This window comes from Cervus elaphus, chromosome 22, assembly GCF_910594005.1.
Source record: "Cervus elaphus chromosome 22, mCerEla1.1, whole genome shotgun sequence".
In the NCBI taxonomy this organism is placed as follows: Eukaryota; Metazoa; Chordata; class Mammalia; order Artiodactyla; family Cervidae; genus Cervus; species Cervus elaphus.
In genome coordinates, this window is record NC_057836.1 from 4,831,764 (window position 1) to 4,849,199 (window position 17,436).

Sequence of the window (17,436 nt, forward strand, 5' to 3'; positions counted from 1 at the left end):
CCTCTGTACCCTGCAGTGTTGACCCCCAGCCCCTGCGCTGGCACTATGAGCAAGCAGCACAGTGGAAGAGCCGGGGAATGGGTTCACCCCAATCAGGGGGCCCCCGCAGAGCCTACTTCCCCACCTGTGAAATGGGCACAAACCCTGCCCCCCACCAGTGCCACAGTGAGGAGCAAATGAAGTCCACGTGAGCCATCACTCTGAGAGGCTGGGCACTCGAGACAGGTGCTCGGTAATGGTCACCAGGGCTGTGCAAGCCAGGTGGTGACCAGAAGACAAGATTAACCTTATTGAGATCCTGATAAAAAATAAAAGAACTTATTTACGGTCCACCTCTCACATCCATACATGACTACTGGAAAAACCATAGCTTTGACTCTGGACCTTTGACTATGAATATGGTCCATAACTATGGACCTTTGTCAGCAAAGTAATGTCTGCTTTTTAATATGCTGTCTAGGTTGGTCATAGCTTTTCTTCCAAGGAACAAGCATCTTTTAATTTCATGGCTGCAGTCACCATCTTCAGTGATTTTGGAGCCCCCCAAAAATAAAGTCTGTCACTGTTTCCATTGTTTCCCCATCTATTTGCCATGAAGTGATGGGATCAGATGCAATGATTTTAGTTTTTTGAACGTTGAGTTTTAAGCCAGCTTTTCTCTTCTCCTCTTTCACTTTCATTAAGAGGCTCTTCAGTTTCTCTTTGCTTTCTGACGTAAGAGTGGTGTCATCTGCATATCTGAGGTTATTGATATTTCTCCTGACAGTCTTGATTCTAGCCTGTGCTTCATCTAGCCTGGCATTTTGCATGATGTATTCTGCATATAAGTTAAATAGGCAGGGTGACAATATACAGCCTTGATGGACTCCTTTCCCAATTTGGAACCAGTCCATTGTTCCACGTCTGGTTCTAACTGTTGCTTCTTGACCTGCATACAAATTTCTCAAGAGGCAGGTCAGGTGGTCTGGTATTCCCATCTCTTGAAGAATTTTTCACAGTTTGTTGTTATCCACACAGTCAAAGGCTTTGGCATAGTCAATAAAGCAGAAGTAGATATTTTTCTGGAACTCTCTTCCTTTTTCAATGATCCAGCAGATGTTGGCAATTTGATCTCTGGTTCCTCTGCCTTTTCTAAATCCAGCTTGAACATCTGGCAGTTCTCGGTTCACGTACTATTGAAGCCTGGCTTGGATGATTTTGAGCGTTACTTTGCTAGCGTCTGAGATGAGTGCAATTGTGTGGTAGCTTGAACATTCTTTGGCATTGCCTTTCTTTGGGATTGAAATGAAAACTGACCTTTTCCAGTCCTGTGGCCACTGCTGAGTTTTCCAAATTTGCTGGCATATTGAGTGCAGCACTTTGACAGCATCATCTTTCAGGATTTGAAATAGCTCATCTGGAATTCCATCACCTCCACTAGCTTTGTTCGTAGTGATGCTTCCTAAGGCCCACTTGACTTCACATTCCAGGATGTCTGGCTCTAGGTGAGTGATCACACCATCGTGATTATCTGGGTCGTGAAGATCTTTTTTGTACAGTTCTTCTGTGTATTCTTGCCACCGCTTAATATCTTCTGCTTCTGTTAGGTCCTTATCATTTTTGTGCTTTATTGTGCCCATCTTTGCATGAAATGTTCCCTTGGTAATTTTTGAAAAGATCTCGAATCTTTCCCATTCTCCTGTTTTCCTCTATTTCTTTGCACTGATTACTGAGGAAGGCTTTCTTATCTCTCCTTGCTATTTCATGAAAGTGAAAGTGAGAGTCGCTCAGTCATGTCCGACTCTTTGTTACCCCATGGACTGTTCAGTCCATGGAATCCTCCAGGCCAGAATACTGGAGTGGGTAGTCTTCCCCTTCTCCAGGGGATCTTCCCAACCCAGGGACAGAACACAGGTCTCCTGCATTGCGGGTGGATTCTTTACCAGCTGAGCCACAAGGGAAGCCCAAGAATAATGGAGTGGGTAGTCTTTCCCTTCTCCAGCAGATCTTCCCGATCTAGGAATCAGACGGGGGTCTCCTGCATTGCAGGCGGATTCTTTACAACTGAGCTATCAGGGAAGCCCTTGGAACATCTCAAATTCTTCAGTAAATCCATCAGCCCTCCCACCTACAATGCAAGCTGTTACAATAGCACAGACCTGGGAGCTCTAGGGACAAAGGTGGGGGCAGAGCCTCTCACAGCGGCCAAGGCCCGCAGAGGCCCCTAGAACTTGACCCCAAGGGGTCATGGCCCCTGAGGAGGTGCTTTCCGGAAGCCCCACACATGCCCCACAGGTTCAAATCCTCCGCCCTCTGGCTTCAACCACCCGCAGCCTTTCTGTGGATGGTAAATGCCTGACCCAGTCCCCAGGAGGCTTCCTTTGTTTTCATTTTATAACCAGGTAGGGGGAGGGAGTGGGCAGGTTCCCAGAAGGCTCTGGACTCCTGACCTGCCAAACCAGTTCCTTCTATGGAACAGCCACTGGCTCCAACCATCCAACTTCTTGCGCCCTGCTCTGACCAGGGTCACTGCAGAAAGAACGGCTGGGGAACACGTTCCAACCAAGCTCGGTCCTTACAGTCTTCCCTGGGTGTGGGGGGAGGGAGGCGACTTAGAGGGGTAAACATGGATAAAGCTGCCACGCCCTGTTTTACATTTGTTTCTTCCTCCCAGGAACCTCATGAGTAGGTGACAGCACTGCCCGTATTTTATGGGGAAACCAGGGTGCGGGGTGACCAGCTCCTGGCGAGCAACTCTCGGTCACTCGGCCGGGATGAGGGCTCAGGGAGGCAGGCGCCAGCGGCAACTGTTGGCCAGAGCACAGCCGGCCTGTTCCGAGCCTTAGGACACCCTGCCCGCCTGGGAGGGGAGAAAACGGGAGCCTGGCTCATCCAGGTCTCCTGCCTGGCGGGGACCTGGGAAACTGGACAGAGGCCCGATCCAGCTGCCAGCAGCCTGAGGCTCCCAGGGTATGTCTGAGGGCACCCCTGCCCACAGTGCCGGGCCCAGAAGGGGACCGGCCGATGTGCCCCGGGTGGCTGGGGAAGCCCCTGGATACACCCGTCACAACTTCCTTGAGCATCAGTTTCAACCAAAAGAACTGAAGGAAAAGTTAATGTACCTGAAAGGAAACTGAAAGCATTTCTTTTCCAAGCTACTCTCACGCGGACTAGAGGGGAAGTCACTGGAAGGCTTGGAATGTCTTCCCCCAGGAGGCAGACCTCAGGGCCCTGGGACGTGCCCCTCCTCTCCCTTCCCACCCCCTTGCCGCTGGGGAGGGCGTGGACGCTTCTGTCACAGCATGGTAGGCCTGGCTCTCCACTTTCTGGCTGGCCATGTGACCTCAGAATGTCACCTGAACCTCCCTGCCTCAGTTTCCTCATCTGTAACAGCCCCTGTGAGGCATGTGTGAGTGAAGAATAAGGCAATTAAGTGTGCAGTTAGGGGACTTCCCTGGTGGTCCAGGGGTTAAGAATCCGCCTTGTAGTTCAGGGGATGTGGATTCGATCCCTGGTTGACAACCTAAGATCCTGCAAGTAGTGAAGCAACTAAGTCCACACACCACAACTGCAGAGTCCGTGCTCCGCAGTGAGATCCCGCGTGACCAAAGGCAGCCAAAAAAAGGAAAAGCACGCAGGGAGGGCCTGAGAGCCCCAGCAAAGGTGAGTGTGACCTTCTGAGGGAAGGACGGTCAAGGGCATCACTTTACAGGTCAAAAGGCTGAGTCCCCAGGAGGGAAAGTGACCTGCTCAAAAACCAGGTCCCTGATTCCTCCTGGGGCTCCCTGTCCCCATCCAGCTGCTTCCGTGCCTCGGCGTCCCCACTGGTGAAAGAGGGTAAGATCAGGAGGTGGCTCTGCCCGCCAGGCACCTCCAGGGTGGCGGAGCTCTTGCTGTCCTCTCTGTAACCATCCATGAAAGCCTTTCTGAAAGCCACCATCCATGGTGTGCCCAGGACAGCCTCACATGGCACTGGCTTGTCAGGGAGATGCCAAGATCCATGGGATGTTTAGTCAAGTTTCCAGACCTCAAAACATCTCACTAGAGTGCTCATTGGCTAAAGATGTGGTGTAGATACACAATGTAATACCACTCAGCCATAAAGAATGAAATAATGCCATTTGCCACAATACGGATGGACCAGGAGGGCATTCTGCTTTGCGAAGTACATCAGAACAAAAGACAAATACGTTGTTTTCACTTACTTGTGGAACCTAATAGCAAACGAGTACAACAAATGAACAAGCATCTCATGGAGGCTGCATTTCAGTGACTCAGTGATATCATCCAAATAAATGCATTCCTACCGCCTGCACCTGACCACCCGTCAGATGCTGCCCAGGTATGTCTAGCCCCACCTCACACGTGACTTATCGCCAGACAGCCACAGCCCCCCAGCTTCTGTGTGACCTCCGTGTGCTGCACTCTATCCTGCCTACCTCTCACCCATTTCCCAACTCGATGGTCACCTCCTCCAGGAAGCCCTCCCAGACCTCCCACAAGCCTCTGGCTTCCCTATGTCACACAGAGGCTTGACTCTGAGTTCCCCTAGGGCGGGGGCTGGGGAGGCGGCCATCCACAAGGACCAGATGGGTTCAGGCCCTCAGCCCCTGCTCTGCCGCTGGCTTGAGAAATGGCTTAAAGTCACTGAGCTAAAGCAGAAACTCACAAACAAGAGGCTAAAACCGCCGACAGAGACCGACCAAAAGATACCTGGTGGTGAGTCTTAGATTTCGAGTTCTCACCAGGACAAACGTCAACACTGCATTTCACGGACAAGCGGCACCTTACTCCTTGGAATCCACACAGCCCTCTGCCACAAAACCTCCAGTCTGGGAGCTCCAGGCAGTCAGAATCAGGTCCCCACCCAGCCCTAGACTCAGGAATTCCTCCCCGCCCACCCTGCTGCCTTCTCCCCAGGAGCTCTCCACACAACTGGCCAGGCCCTGGGGAACCCCCAAGCCAGCCCCGTGGACAGTGGCCCTGGGCCAGGGTTTGCGAAAAGGGAAGGTAGCCAGGGGCTTTCTCCGAAACTGGGAGGCTGATTTAACTTCGGGGCGTATTAAGTCTTGGGGGGGGGGGTCCCTCCCCTGTGACCAGCTGGAGCCCCTGAGCTTGAAGAGACTCCACATGTTCTGCCTCAATCTTCTCATCTGTGAAGCAGGTCATGCCTCCCAAGTTCGGGATGAGGGAGCTGCTGTGTGGGCGATGGGGGACCCCGAATGAGGGGAGGAAAAACGGGGAGGTCGGCGAAAGTTTGGGCTGAGACGGCCCAACCAGAACAAACCCAAACAAGCAACCAGAACAAACCCAAACAAGAAAAGGCGGGAGAAGCGACGGAGCAGGGAGGGAGGCGGGGGACGGGGGTGAAGGAGGGGGCTGGGAGGAGAGGCGGGGTCGGGAGGGGAGAAGGGCGGGCGCGGGGGAAGCGCGCGCGCGTGGAAAACTGGAGGTGGGGTGTGCGGGTGTGGGCGAGGGGCCGGGAGCCGGGCCGGGTTGGGGCGATCGCGGCCCCCCGGGTACCGCGCCCCACCTCGGCGTGCCCGTCGGAGCAATGGGCCGGGCCTCAGAGCCTCGCCGCCTGCCCGCCCGGGCCCAAGCGGGCTCCCTCCCGCGGGCACCCCGCCGCCTTACCTGACGCAGCCCCACGGGCGCCTCACCTGGGCTCCGCGAGGCCCGGCGACTCACCTGGCCCCGCCCCGGAAGTGGCTCCCGCGAGGCCGCGCCCCTCGCGCCGCCCCTCCGGCGCCGTCTCCCTGGAGCTCCGGACTGGAGTGACCCAGGGTCACCGCGAGCCAGGGCTGCATTTCTGCGCATGGGCAGAGCCTCTGCCTCAGCCCTTTGCCGGTGTTGGGTCGCTCAGTCGCGTCCGACTCTGCGACCCCGTGCACTGCAAACTCGCCAGGCCTCCCTGTCCATCACCAACTCCCGGAGTTTGCTCAAACCCATGTCCATCGTGTCGATGATGCCATGACCCCCTTAAAGTGAAAGTGAAGTCGCTCAGTCGTGTCCGACTCTTTGCGACCCCATAGACTGTAGCCTACCAGGCTCCTCCGTCCATGGGATTTTCCAGGCAAGAGTACTGGAGTGGGTTGCCATTTCTTTCTTCAGGGGATCTTCTTGACCCAGGGATGGAACCTAGGTCTGCCGCATCGCAGGCAGACGCTTTACGGTCTGAGCCACCAGGGAAGCCCTACTGACCCCCTTAGGCAGGTGTCACATACTCAAGGAAAGCCCCCATATCCCTGGAGGTGCCATTGAAGAGTCTGGGGCCCCAGGCAAGGGGAGGACTGGTCTTCCGATAGGATTGCATTCGAATCCAGAGGTGGCTCAGGCAGACAAGAATCTGCCTGGAATGCTGGAGACCCGAGTTCCGATCCTGGGTGGGAAAGATTCCTGTAGAAGGGCATGGCAACTCACTCCAGTATTCTTGTCTGGAGAATTCTGTGGACAGAGGAGCCTGGTGGGCTCACCCTCATCACAGCCCATGGGGTTGCAAAGAGTCGGACACGACTGAGCGACTAACGCTTTCAACTCTCATCCAGAGAGCAGTTCAGGAGCGGCATTCTGAAGGTGGATCTTTCTATCAGGCCGGTGCCTGTCGCCCACCTTTCTGGCTGCAGCTCTGTCTCCATCGCCTCCCCCACAGTCTCCCTGGTTTCTGAAGGTCAGCACCACCTCAGGGTTGAGTCTGCTTTTCTTTTCATCTGTACCCACTCCCCAGCCTCCTGTTTTCAAAACAGCCAATACCGGATGATCAGCTAAATCTCCTGAATCCAGACTCCTGTTTCTGGACGCCCACTTGACGTCTCCACGTGCAGGCCTTCGAAGGCAGCTCAAGCTCCACATGTCCATCTGGACTCCTCTCCCAGGCGTCCCACCTCCTTCTCCACCAGCCCCTTCCAAACCGAGGGCGCGTCCTTGGCTCCCCTTGTTCCCTCACCCTCCACAAGTGGTCCTAGGGTGAGCCCCCATAGCTCTTCCTTGAAGACGCGTCACAATGCCACCACTTCTCTCCACCCACACTGGTCCAAGTGGCCCAGGCCGCCAGCATCTCTCACGCGGCCCAGGGCAGCAGGCTCCTGACCCATGTCCTGGTTCTGTCCTTGTCCCCTTCCCTCTGTATCAACACAGCAGCTCGGGGCGGGGGGTGGGGGAGTGGGGGGTGGTCCTTCCTGAGATGCTGTCCTGCCTCCTCCTCCCCTCGTCCTCTCAGGGGAGGGGATGGGCACAGCCCCAGACTGCCATGCATGGAAGGTGGCGTGGCTGCTGGCAGCTCTGGGGTTGCAGGTAGGGGCTCTGTGGTCCCCAGTGGCCAGTGTACAGCCGCCAAGACGATCGGGTGTATTGATCCTCCCCATTCTAGGGGGCGGGGGGATCTGGCTGCAGAGGCCCCACTGTGGTATCACCTGCCACAGGCTGGTGCGGGGTCCAATCACGCGGGCCTTCCCCAGGGCTCAGCGAGCAGTTTAGGACACTCCAGTTGGGATGAGCTGGACTTTGCCTGGAAGTTTGGGGAAGAAAAGAATCCTGCTCTGTCCTTTCCTCTCCCCCACCCTAGATGAAGAAGCATGGTGCTCCTGGGATAGCAAGCAGCCATCCTGGGGCCACAAAGAGATCTAGGCTTGGGATAAAGCAGAGATGGCGGGGAACTGGGTTCTCGGCGACCCTGTAGAGCCCCTGGATCAAACCTGGCTGAGGCCCACACTTCCTTGGGCACCAAGAGATTTTCTTACTGTTCAAACTAGCTTGGACTTTCTATTTCTTATGACCAAAAGTATCCTCTGATAAAACATCGTTATGCTTTTTAACCAAATTGCAAAGAGTTTCTCTCCTTACAGCGATAGCAGAACAAAACCCAGGGAAGACCTGGGTGGCTGAGCCTGAGATACATGACCATTCCAGAGATAGGAAGGGGGTTAGACAGACCAAAACTTTATCCTCCCCAAGGTCAAGACCGCTTAGGGAATTCCCTGGGGGTCCAGTGGCTAAGAAGCTCCCAATGCAGGGGGCCCAGGTTCCATCCCTGATCAGGGAACTAGATCCCACATGCCACAACTAAGAGTTTGCATGCCACAGCTAAAAGACCCTGCGTGGGGGCAACGAAGACCCCATGTGCTGTAATTAAGAACCAGCACAGACAAATAAATAGAAATTAATATAAGGCAAAACACAACTTCGCGCCAGTTGTGCTAATGGTAAGCATGAAATAAGTGAATACGGGTTAATTTTAATGGGAACCAGTACTTGGCTCTAAACGTTAGCTGTTACCTTTCTGAGGCAGGCCAGCACTAGGAGGCTGTTTGCTGACAGTCCAAGTGTCCAGTCCGGCGTCCAACACATGGTAGTCACTGTTCTCAGTCAATATGAATGAATGAATGACAACAGTTTCTCTCTATTGTCCCCCAAGCAGCTTCCTTTTTCTGTGCAAAGAACCTGTGGCCATCCTGGCATGTGGGCTTGCTCACCTCATACAGACCAAAAAGTGAAAGTGAAAATGTTAGTGGCTTGGGCGTATCCGACTCTTTGCGACCCCATGGACTGTAGCCCGCCAGGCTCCTCTGTCTGTGGGGATCCTCCAGGCGAGAATACTGAAGTGGATAGCCTCTCCCTTCTCCAGGGGATCTTCCCGACCTGGGGATTGAAACTGGGTCTCCTGCATTGCTGGTGGAATCTTTCCCGTTTGAGCCACCAGGGAAACACTTGCATGTTATTATTTGTACCTTCCTTGCTCCGAAAGGACTTTGGTGGTGAGAAGACGGAGGGGTCCATGGTGCTGCCTGACCTCTAAGTCACGTGCACATCTGAGCCCCTGGATGGATTGGGAAGGGGGTCTATTTCTAGATCAAAACTCTTCTTCCCTCTCAACACATGACAAGGAAATGGAGGAGATGCCCCATGACTTACATGCTTGATGGGTTTCAGCTAGTGTTTATGCTGCCTTCTCTTTTCCTTTTATGGAATATAAGCATATTTTATTATCAAGGTAAGATCAGTCTCAAGAAACGGGGACAATTTTCTGGTTCAAAAAGCGCCTTTGGACAGAAGTAAGAGAAAACACCCCCCTCCCCTCCCCAGCTGGTCTATGACTAGCAATGTAATTTCATGGTATTAAGATGTGTCGGGGGGAATGCTGCCCTCCTCGCTTCTGTGTTTTGTGAAAATCTCATACAAATTCCACAACCACAGCTTAGTGATATTAAAACATATACAACAAAGCAATCATACAGAATGATTCTGGGGAAAGAATGCAGGTGTATCCCGCCATTCATAATAAAAGGCAAAAGAAATAGAAAGAAACTGTGAGACCCACAGTGCCTCCCTTTTTGGTTCTTTCTTCATTTTTTTTCCCCCCCAGCACGTCTAATCAGTCACCCACCAGTTAGTCATTCCCTTTTGTAGCCGTAACAATGTCTCCTTGCATTTCAAATGCTTTGCGATAGAAAAGAATGAATAATAATGCAAAATGAAGGAATTACATCTGAACGGTATTATTCCCAGCTTTATTAAATTTGCTCTGTACAAATGTTTATGAAGTCGGAGAGTTGCTTTTCCCCTGAGCTGCAAATTCCACGTTAATAAGTGCGGGGGGATGGGAGCTTGAAAGGAAGGTGGTCTTGCGCTTCTCGTTTGTTTTTTTCCCAAATTTAACTCTCCCTGCCAGCTGCTTGAGCCAAGATGTGGTCTGCTTTGAATCCTACTAAAACCATGAAACCAAAGTTTCCCCACTAAGTGTGAGCTTGGGCATGATATCCAAGTTGAGCCAAAAGGCATCCAGGGGTTCGTGTCCCAACCCTCCCCTTTGTGGGCACAGACCGGGCGAGGTGAGGGGCTTTATTTGCTGCTGTGCAGCCCAGCCAGGAACCCGAGCAAGCTTTCCCGACCACCTCCCCTCCTATCACGTGCCCTGGTCCAAACTTTAAGCAAATGCGTTTGGTTGTTGGCATTGACTGCACGCTGAGTACACGCCCCTTGTGTCTGCTGCCATTGTCTGCACCTAGTTCTCGAAACCCTTTGGATTTACAACTGAGCAGGTCCCATTCCTGATGCCTTTCGGTATCAGGGTGGAAGGCTGGTTGTGTCCTCTGACACCCTGCACCTTTCAAATGCCTTTGCTGTGTGCGGACTCCCCACCTTATTAGTCTCTCCACCTGAGGGGGCCAGACCTAGGGGCTTACCCAGAGTCCTTGGCAACCAAGACCCTGACATTGACTAGACTCCACCAATGTGAGCTACACCGTGAGAGAGAAGGCAGCCCTGCAATGTTTCATGGGAAAGGGAAGCCTCAGATGTTCCACTCGGGCAGGGAGTGGGGAGGCGGGGGGTGCTGCAGTGGATACGAGGTTAAGTACCCGGGACATGATTGCTATTGGTGCTGGTGACAGTTGTGGGTTTGGCCCAGGATAACTGGAGCATTGTTATGTGGTGAGAGCATTTCCATATGGTGGGAGTGATTTCAGGGGGGCCTCAGCCTGCAGCAACTTGAAGCAGGATTTTGGTTTCTGGCCAGAGACTGAAGTCAGGCCGCAGCAGTGAGAGCACTGAGTCCCAGCCACTAGACCGGTGGCCAGTGACAAGGCCCCGGCCGTATGGCTTTGCAGAAAATGAATTTCGGGACTTCCCTACTGGCCCAGTGGTTAAGACTCTGAGCTCCCAATGCAGGGGGCCCAGGTTCGATCCCTGGTCAGGGAACTAGATCTCACATGCTGCAACTAAGACCTGGTGCAGCCAAATAAATGAATAAAAAAAAAAAAAAGAAAATGAATTTCCACCAAGAAATGGAAAATAGTGAAACAAGTAAAGTGTTTACTAGAAGGGGAAAAAAAAGAGTACGTGTGGATAGACACATGGGTGGGCTCAGAGAGAGAGTAGCGCCCTCGTGGTAGCTGGAAGCATCTCCTTCGCTTGGTTCCGTTTAAGCATCTCCTTCGCTTGGTTCCATTTATTCGGTTTATCCCAGTGTCCTCCTTTGCCTGCACACACATCTCTTAGCCAAGATAGATTCTAGCGAAGAAGCCTATGAATAGGTTGACAGCGCTCCCTTTTGATCTCCAAGAAGCCTTCCTGCACATGAACAGTTGGGAATGTCTCCTTGACCTCGAGAATGAGAAATATGTGGTCTCTCATCTGGGCAGGGCTCAGCTCCTCCTCTTCATCTTGGAATATCTGTCCACAGGGGACGAACTCCAGCTATTCAGCCTAGGGCCCATCTATCTCCTGCCTCAGCAGCATCTCTAAGTGGTCAGAGCATCTCTGAGTGGTAGGAGCATCACTCTGCGGTAGGAGCATCTCCCTGTGGTAGAAGCATCTCCGTGTGGAAGGAGCATCTCTGAGGGGTAGGAGCATCTCTCTGCAATAGGAGCATCTCTGAGCGGTAGGAGCATCTCTGTGTGGTAGGAGCATCTCTGTGTGGTAGGAGCATCTCTGTGTGGTAGGAGCATCTTTGAGCGGTAGGAGCATCTCTCTGTGATAGGAGCATATCTGAGTGGTAGGAGCATCTCTGAGTGGTAGGAGCATCTCTGTATGATAGGAGCATCTCTGTGTGGAAGGAGCATCTCTGAGCGGTAGGAGCATCTCTCTGCGATAGGAGCATATCTGAGTGGTAGGAGCATCTCTCTGTGATAGGAGCATATCTGAGTGGTAGGAGCATCTCTGTGTGGTAGGAGCATCTCTTTGTGGTAGGAGCATCTCTGAGCGGTAGGAGCATCTCTCTGTGATAGGAGCATATCTGAGTGGTAGGAGCATCTCTGAGTGGTAGGAGCATCTCTGTATGATAGGAGCATCTCTGTGTGGAAGGAGCATCTCTGAGCGGTAGGAGCATCTCTCTGCGATAGGAGCATCTCTGAGTGGTAAGAGCATCTCTGTATGATAGGAGCATCTCCGTGTGGAAGGAGCATCTCTGAGCGGTAGGAGCATCTCTGAGCGGTAGGAGCATCTCTCTGCGATAGCAGCATCTCTGAGCGGTAGGAGCATCTCTTGTGCCTTAGCAGCCTCCCTCTGCAATGGGAGTATCTCTGTGGGGTGTGAGCATCCCTGTGCAGTGGCCGCTGTAGGGGCAGCTTTTCCATCAGGCCTGTCACATGCGATGGTTTGAGGCACTGTTCCTGGAAAGTAAGCCTCTAGCTTGGCCCTCCCCATCTCCTGGCAGCTACATGTGTGCGCTCGGTCGCTTAGTCAAGTCCGACTCATTGCGACCCCATAGTCTGTAGCCCGCCAGGCTCCTCTGTCCATGGGGTTCTCCCTGCAAGAATACTGGAGGGGTTACCATTTCCTCCTCCAAGGGATCTTCCCAACCCGGGGATCGGGACCCCTGTCTCTTGCATCTCCTGCCTTGGTGGGTGGGTCTTTACCATGGTGCTGCATGGGAAGCCCCGACAACTCCAGGAGCCCCCAACATCCTTTAACAAACCCCTTCTCTGTGTAATCTGCCAGAATCTGCTTCCGTGGCTTGCAAATAAGAGCCCTGCCTGGCCCTGCACCCTCCTATTTCAGGCTACCCTGTCCCTCTTCCCCTGCCCAACACAGGCTGACATAAATTCCCACGGTGAAAAGAGTAATGTCAGCATGAGAAATTTCTTTGTGACGATGTTGATGATACCTTACATTTTCATAGTGTTTTACAGCCCGTTAAAGCAATTCTGAGCTCTCTGCAAACACATTTGTCAATGAGGGGAAGGGGTCTCGGGGCTGAAACCATCCGTTCATTCACCCATTATCGCCTTCAGGTCAAAACCCGTTAAGTGCTTGTTGGGCTGCACACCCTGTCCCCTGCACAGAGCTTCTTCATGAAGGATGCCTGGGAACTCGGGGTTCATCATCTTACAGCCCCTGCTGTGTGTGTGTCCACAGTGCACAGATGAGCAGAAAAACATCGCCAGTCACAGGGTATGACATCTGGAAAGACCCTCACTACAGATCGGGAATCTGAGGATGGGTGACTCGGCCCATATGACATAGCAAGGTCATGACCAATTCAGGATCAGAACCCCGGGTCCTGGCTTTGCCCACGAGGGGTATGCAACACACATAAATATATAAAATGCCATCACCCAGTATCAGCCTTCTCCCCACCCACAGACCACCCTCCTCTAGAGTGTTTGGGAAAGAGGAATGTATCAGTTAGTCATGCAAGGTTATGCTGCAGTAACAAACATCCCCCATCTCAGGGGCTTTCATCAACCTGGGTCTACTTCTCATGCACGCTGCCCATCCGCAACCCCCTGAGAACCAGCCTACTCTAGCAGCCCCATCTGGATACTGCCAATCTCCACGGAGAGAAAAGCAGAGTTCTGGAGGATCTCTGCCTGGCAATGAAAAGATCCAGCACCAAAGGGCCCCTTGGCTCAGAACTGGCTGGCCAGAGCTGGTCACAGCACACCACCCAGACGGGGAAGTGTGGGCCTTCTATGTGCTTGGAACCCAAGTGCAGCTGGTATCCGGTGTAGCTCACGGCACGCGGACCCCAGGATCTGACTGAAACGCAGATCCAGCATCAGCAGGTGTGGGCCGGTCTGAGACTCTGCATCTGAGAGCAAAGGGGAGAGTGGTCAGGCGGGTCCCCTGGAAAACCTACAACCAACCAACCAACAAAACACAAAAACAGTGCGCTGGTCTCTTGAACCCCAGCCCTGGAGATGCAGACAGATGATCCACTGAAGAAGGGTCCCCTGCTAACCAACCTTCAGTTAACCATGGAACCTACATGTGCCGGGCACTGAGCTGTGGCCGGGGACTCAGTGGGAAAAGGGTAGGGGGCCTTCCTGCGCACGGGGCTGCCTTCTCGTGGGGAGACAAGTTAACAATGAACTCATTTCGGCAGGAGGATCTCTCAGGAGCTCATGAAGACCTTTGCGCCTCTTTCAGGCTCCAGGCAGATATATTAATAGTTTTTCCACTGTCTATCTCCACTCTGCCCTTAATGACAGCCACGTGGAAGCTTCTGATCCCGCAGTCCCTGTTTTTAGGCCTGAATTTCAGACTGATCAGTGTTGTGAATCGGTGGGGAAACGGGTGGTGGGGGAGAGGTGGGAGAGGAGACCATGGCTCAGGGGTGGGAGGCGGGCAGGTGATGGAGCAGACACAGGACCACAGGCCAGCCTTGGCCACAGCTAGCCGAAGCCTGGCCTGAGCTCCCTGAAGGCCAAAGTGATACATGGTCAGTGGTGTTACCTTGGGTGTCGGGTTTGGTTCTCGGAAGGCCACCTGGGTTTCACCTTGGACCATGGCCCACACGTCTGCATATGATAGTTCTGCGGATCTAGAGGCACCAGGAATACCTGGTCTTCGAATCTGAGTTCCCTGGTCCTCATTTTTCATTTATAATTTACCAATTCATAGCAAGACGCTTTGATGCAGAGAACCTCGAACTTTTCCCCAACAAGGTTGGCTATAAAACATGGACACACTCAAAGCCCACCTAGGCAGCCTGCCCCATAATGGGGGAGTTGGGGGCAGCCCAGGTTGGAGGCCCCGCCTGAGTGCCCCTGAGCTGCTGTGGGACCTAGGCTCAGCACCCACACACCCTGGGCTTCCGTTTCCCCACTGCCGCGTCTGGCAGGTATCTGGGGGTGCCCTTCCTCCCAGGGTGGAGAGATCTGTCAAACAGCTCAGAGGCTCCTACAGAGAAAGGTCACACCTGATCCGTGGGGCCATGTGCCAGCTGGTGTCAGAGCCCCCAGGGATCAGACAGGTCTGGGGCGCTCAGATCTCCAGCGCTGGGGAGGTGAGGGCAGAACAGGGCCTGAGGGGCCCTCCCCGCCACAGGCAGCCAGCTCCCCACCTCAACCACCGCCCTCCACCTGGTCCTTCGGTCTAGAGGGGACCCGGCCCATGATGCGCTCACCCCATCCCAAGCAGGTCCCAGGCCCAGCCCGGGGTTCCGTACGGGAGCTGGGAGCCAAGTGGGCTGCTCTAGCGATCTCATCCCCACCAGCTGGGCTGGGTGGCTACATCCTGGTTGGTTCTCGGACCAGGCACAGGCTCCCGGCCCCATCTCCCAAACCTGCTTCCCAAGGCTGCTCTCTCGGCCACTTGTTCCAGGGACCTTCTCAGTGCTGGAGCAGTCACGAGGCCCCGCGTGGTCAGGATGTCCCCAGATCAGACCGTGAAGCTGAGCGCTTGCCCTGCCCGCCCCCTGGGCTGGAGCAGGGGCCCCTGGCTTGTTTCTCCCACCAGGAGACACTCATCCTCACCTAGAGCTCTGCGTGCAGACCCTCAGGGGCTGACGCTTGCCTCCAGGATCCAAGTGGCAGTACCCATCACACCTGCTCTGGGTCCATCCTGTTATCTGTTCGTACATCACCCAGCCCTCACCTCCAACCAAAAACTGACTCCACGAGAGGGGAGCCCTTGGAATGGGACACGGGTCTCCCCTCACCCCAACCTGGGGAACCTGCCCCCTCCAAGAACAGGAAGGGGAGGTCCTGGTGAGCTGGTGAGTGGCCGGGGGCTGAGGACCCTGCAAGGAAGTTTGCTGGCCCAGGCGTCGCAGACACAGCTCAGGAGACAGGTAGACAGGTTTTATTCCACCCGACCCCTGCCGACGGCTGCCCAGGGCAGAGCAGGGGCAGGCTGCTCAGAGGGTCCGGGGCAGGGTGGTGTACAGGTGGTCTCGCTGTGGCCCCAGGCGAGTGGCAGAGGGAAGGTGGGTCAGCTACCCACCCTGGGGTCTCTCCAGGGGCCTGGCTAAGCAGAGGGGTTCACAGTCTCCGTGGTGTGGACGCTGGAGGGCTGGGGTGCGGGCCATGCCCAGACACGCACGCAAGGCTAGGCACCTGCTGGGCCCCCGATGCCCCAGAACAAAGGTGCCAGGGGTTGGGGGGCAACCTAGGAGGTGGCAAGTCTTTCTGACAAAGACATTAAGGCCAAAGTGGCCGAGGTCGACAGGGGTCCAGACGGGAGAGTAGAAAACGCTCGCGCTCACGCACCGCACACACACACCAGGTCGGTAGAATCGCGAGGCCGGGAATCACACGACGCTCTGCCGGCCCCCCGCTCCCTCAAACTCAGACGTGCCCGAGCCGCCGCCCCGGCCAAAGTCAATGAAGATCCCCTCCGAATCCGAGTCGACCGACTCCAGGATCTGGTCGACCAGGTTCTCGGGGCTGGAGGAGGCTGGGGAGCCGCGGGCCGCGCCCGGACCGGGCTTGGGGGGCTGGGCTGGTGGGTACAGTCTGCTGGGGCAGGGCCCCGACGGCGGCGACGACGGGGAGGTCCCGAAGGCGCCGGCGGGCCCCGGGCCGGGCGTGTCGGCGAAGCCCTGGGGCTCGGGGCAGGACGTCATCTCGGAGACCGAGTGCCGCCGGATGCCCGCGCCGCCCGCCGCCGCGCCCTCGGCCTCGTGCTCCGCCACGGGGTTCAGCAGCGGCGTGTTGTAGCTCTTGGAGCGCACCACCGGGTTCTTGGCCAGGACGTCCCCCGAGCGGGAGCGCCGCAGGTAGTGCTTCTCTGCGGAGAGACGGAGGGAGAGGGCGTCATCAGGCATGGCTGGCCAGGCGCGGGGCAGCCCGGGCTCCCGCACCCACCGCGCAGGGCTCTGCACCCGGCGGCCGCTCCAGGCAGGGCAGTCGGGGCTCCGCCCCAGCGGACCCTGTGGCCATCCTTGGGGGGGGGTGGGGGGTGGGCGGGGCGGAATCGCCCGTTTGCACACGTCCCCACCCGCGGGAAGTCACCAGGCCCAAGCAGCCAGCACTTTCCTAGGCAGACTGAGCCCCTACCCTCAGAGCTGCAGTCCTACTGTGTGTCTGCGTGTGGGGAGGGGGAAAGACTAGAAACCCCTTTTGGAGGCCGCGGCTCTGGCAGCGGTAGATGCTCCTTTGGGGCAGCGGATGAGGGCAGGGCTGGGGTTTATTCTGAGCGCCGGGGCGGGGGAGACCCCGGGGTGGGGGAGGACGGCCATGGGGGCCGGGGCTCAGGCTTCTCCCCCCACCCCGCCCGGCTCAGGGCCTGCGGTTCCATGCAGCGACCGCCAGGGGGCAGGGCTGAGCGTGGCCAGCGGCCCAGGGGCCGTTCCTGGACCACAGGAGACAGGCTCCCTCCTGGCCTGGCAGGGGTCTCAGGGTCCCGGGCGGCTCAAAGCTCTCCTCCAGCTGCTGGGGCCCACCTAAGCGGAGGCATGCCGCTGGGCAGGTTTCACACCTGCAGGTGGGTGGGCCCTCTGGACGAGAGATGAACCCTCCTACAGCTGGCCCCGGGGTCCTCCTGACGTTCCTCATCCCAGGCCTGGGTCCTCCTGCCCTTGAGCCCCCGGCCTGGCCTTTCCTGAGCTCCTCGCCCATGGCGTGGGTCACCTCATGTCACCTGGCAAGGGTCACCTTGGACACTCATCTGGGGATGGTTTCCTCACTGCTCTGCCTCCCCTGGTGGCAAGCACCCTTGACAGTGGGGTGTGGTCCCCCCGGGACCTCAGGACCAAGAGCAGAAGTTGGCATCCAGCAGGTGCCAAGCTGACACTGCTGC

The 17,436-nt window shown here is 55.7% G+C and overlaps 2 protein-coding genes across 11 annotated transcripts in view; both read right to left on the minus strand.

The window, feature by feature from the left end:
* Positions 1–5,760, minus strand: part of ARHGAP8 (Rho GTPase activating protein 8) — a 47,709-nt gene extending 41,949 nt beyond the window's left edge. The window contains exon 1 of one of the 6 annotated variants that reach the window (XM_043881570.1): positions 5,640–5,760. Coding sequence is in view for 1 of the 6 variants with exons in the window: in XM_043881567.1 (XP_043737502.1) it covers positions 2,430–2,475 (46 nt within the window). In the remaining 5 variants the exon portion in view is untranslated. Of the gene's footprint in view, positions 1–2,429; positions 2,519–3,101; positions 3,228–4,692; positions 4,787–5,613 lie in introns of those variants that run through there. The other 5 variants (XM_043881569.1, XM_043881572.1, XM_043881573.1 and 2 more) reach the window with 5 other exon arrangements.
* A 9,716-nt stretch (positions 5,761–15,476) lies between these two features.
* The window catches only part of PRR5 (proline rich 5), a 50,890-nt gene continuing 48,930 nt past the window's right edge, over positions 15,477–17,436 (minus strand). For all 5 annotated transcript variants that reach the window (XM_043881575.1, XM_043881580.1, XM_043881576.1 and 2 more), the window contains one exon: positions 15,477–16,425. In XM_043881575.1, the coding sequence (XP_043737510.1) occupies positions 15,947–16,425 (479 nt within the window). In that variant the 3' untranslated portion in view covers positions 15,477–15,946. The remainder of the gene's footprint in view (positions 16,426–17,436) is intronic.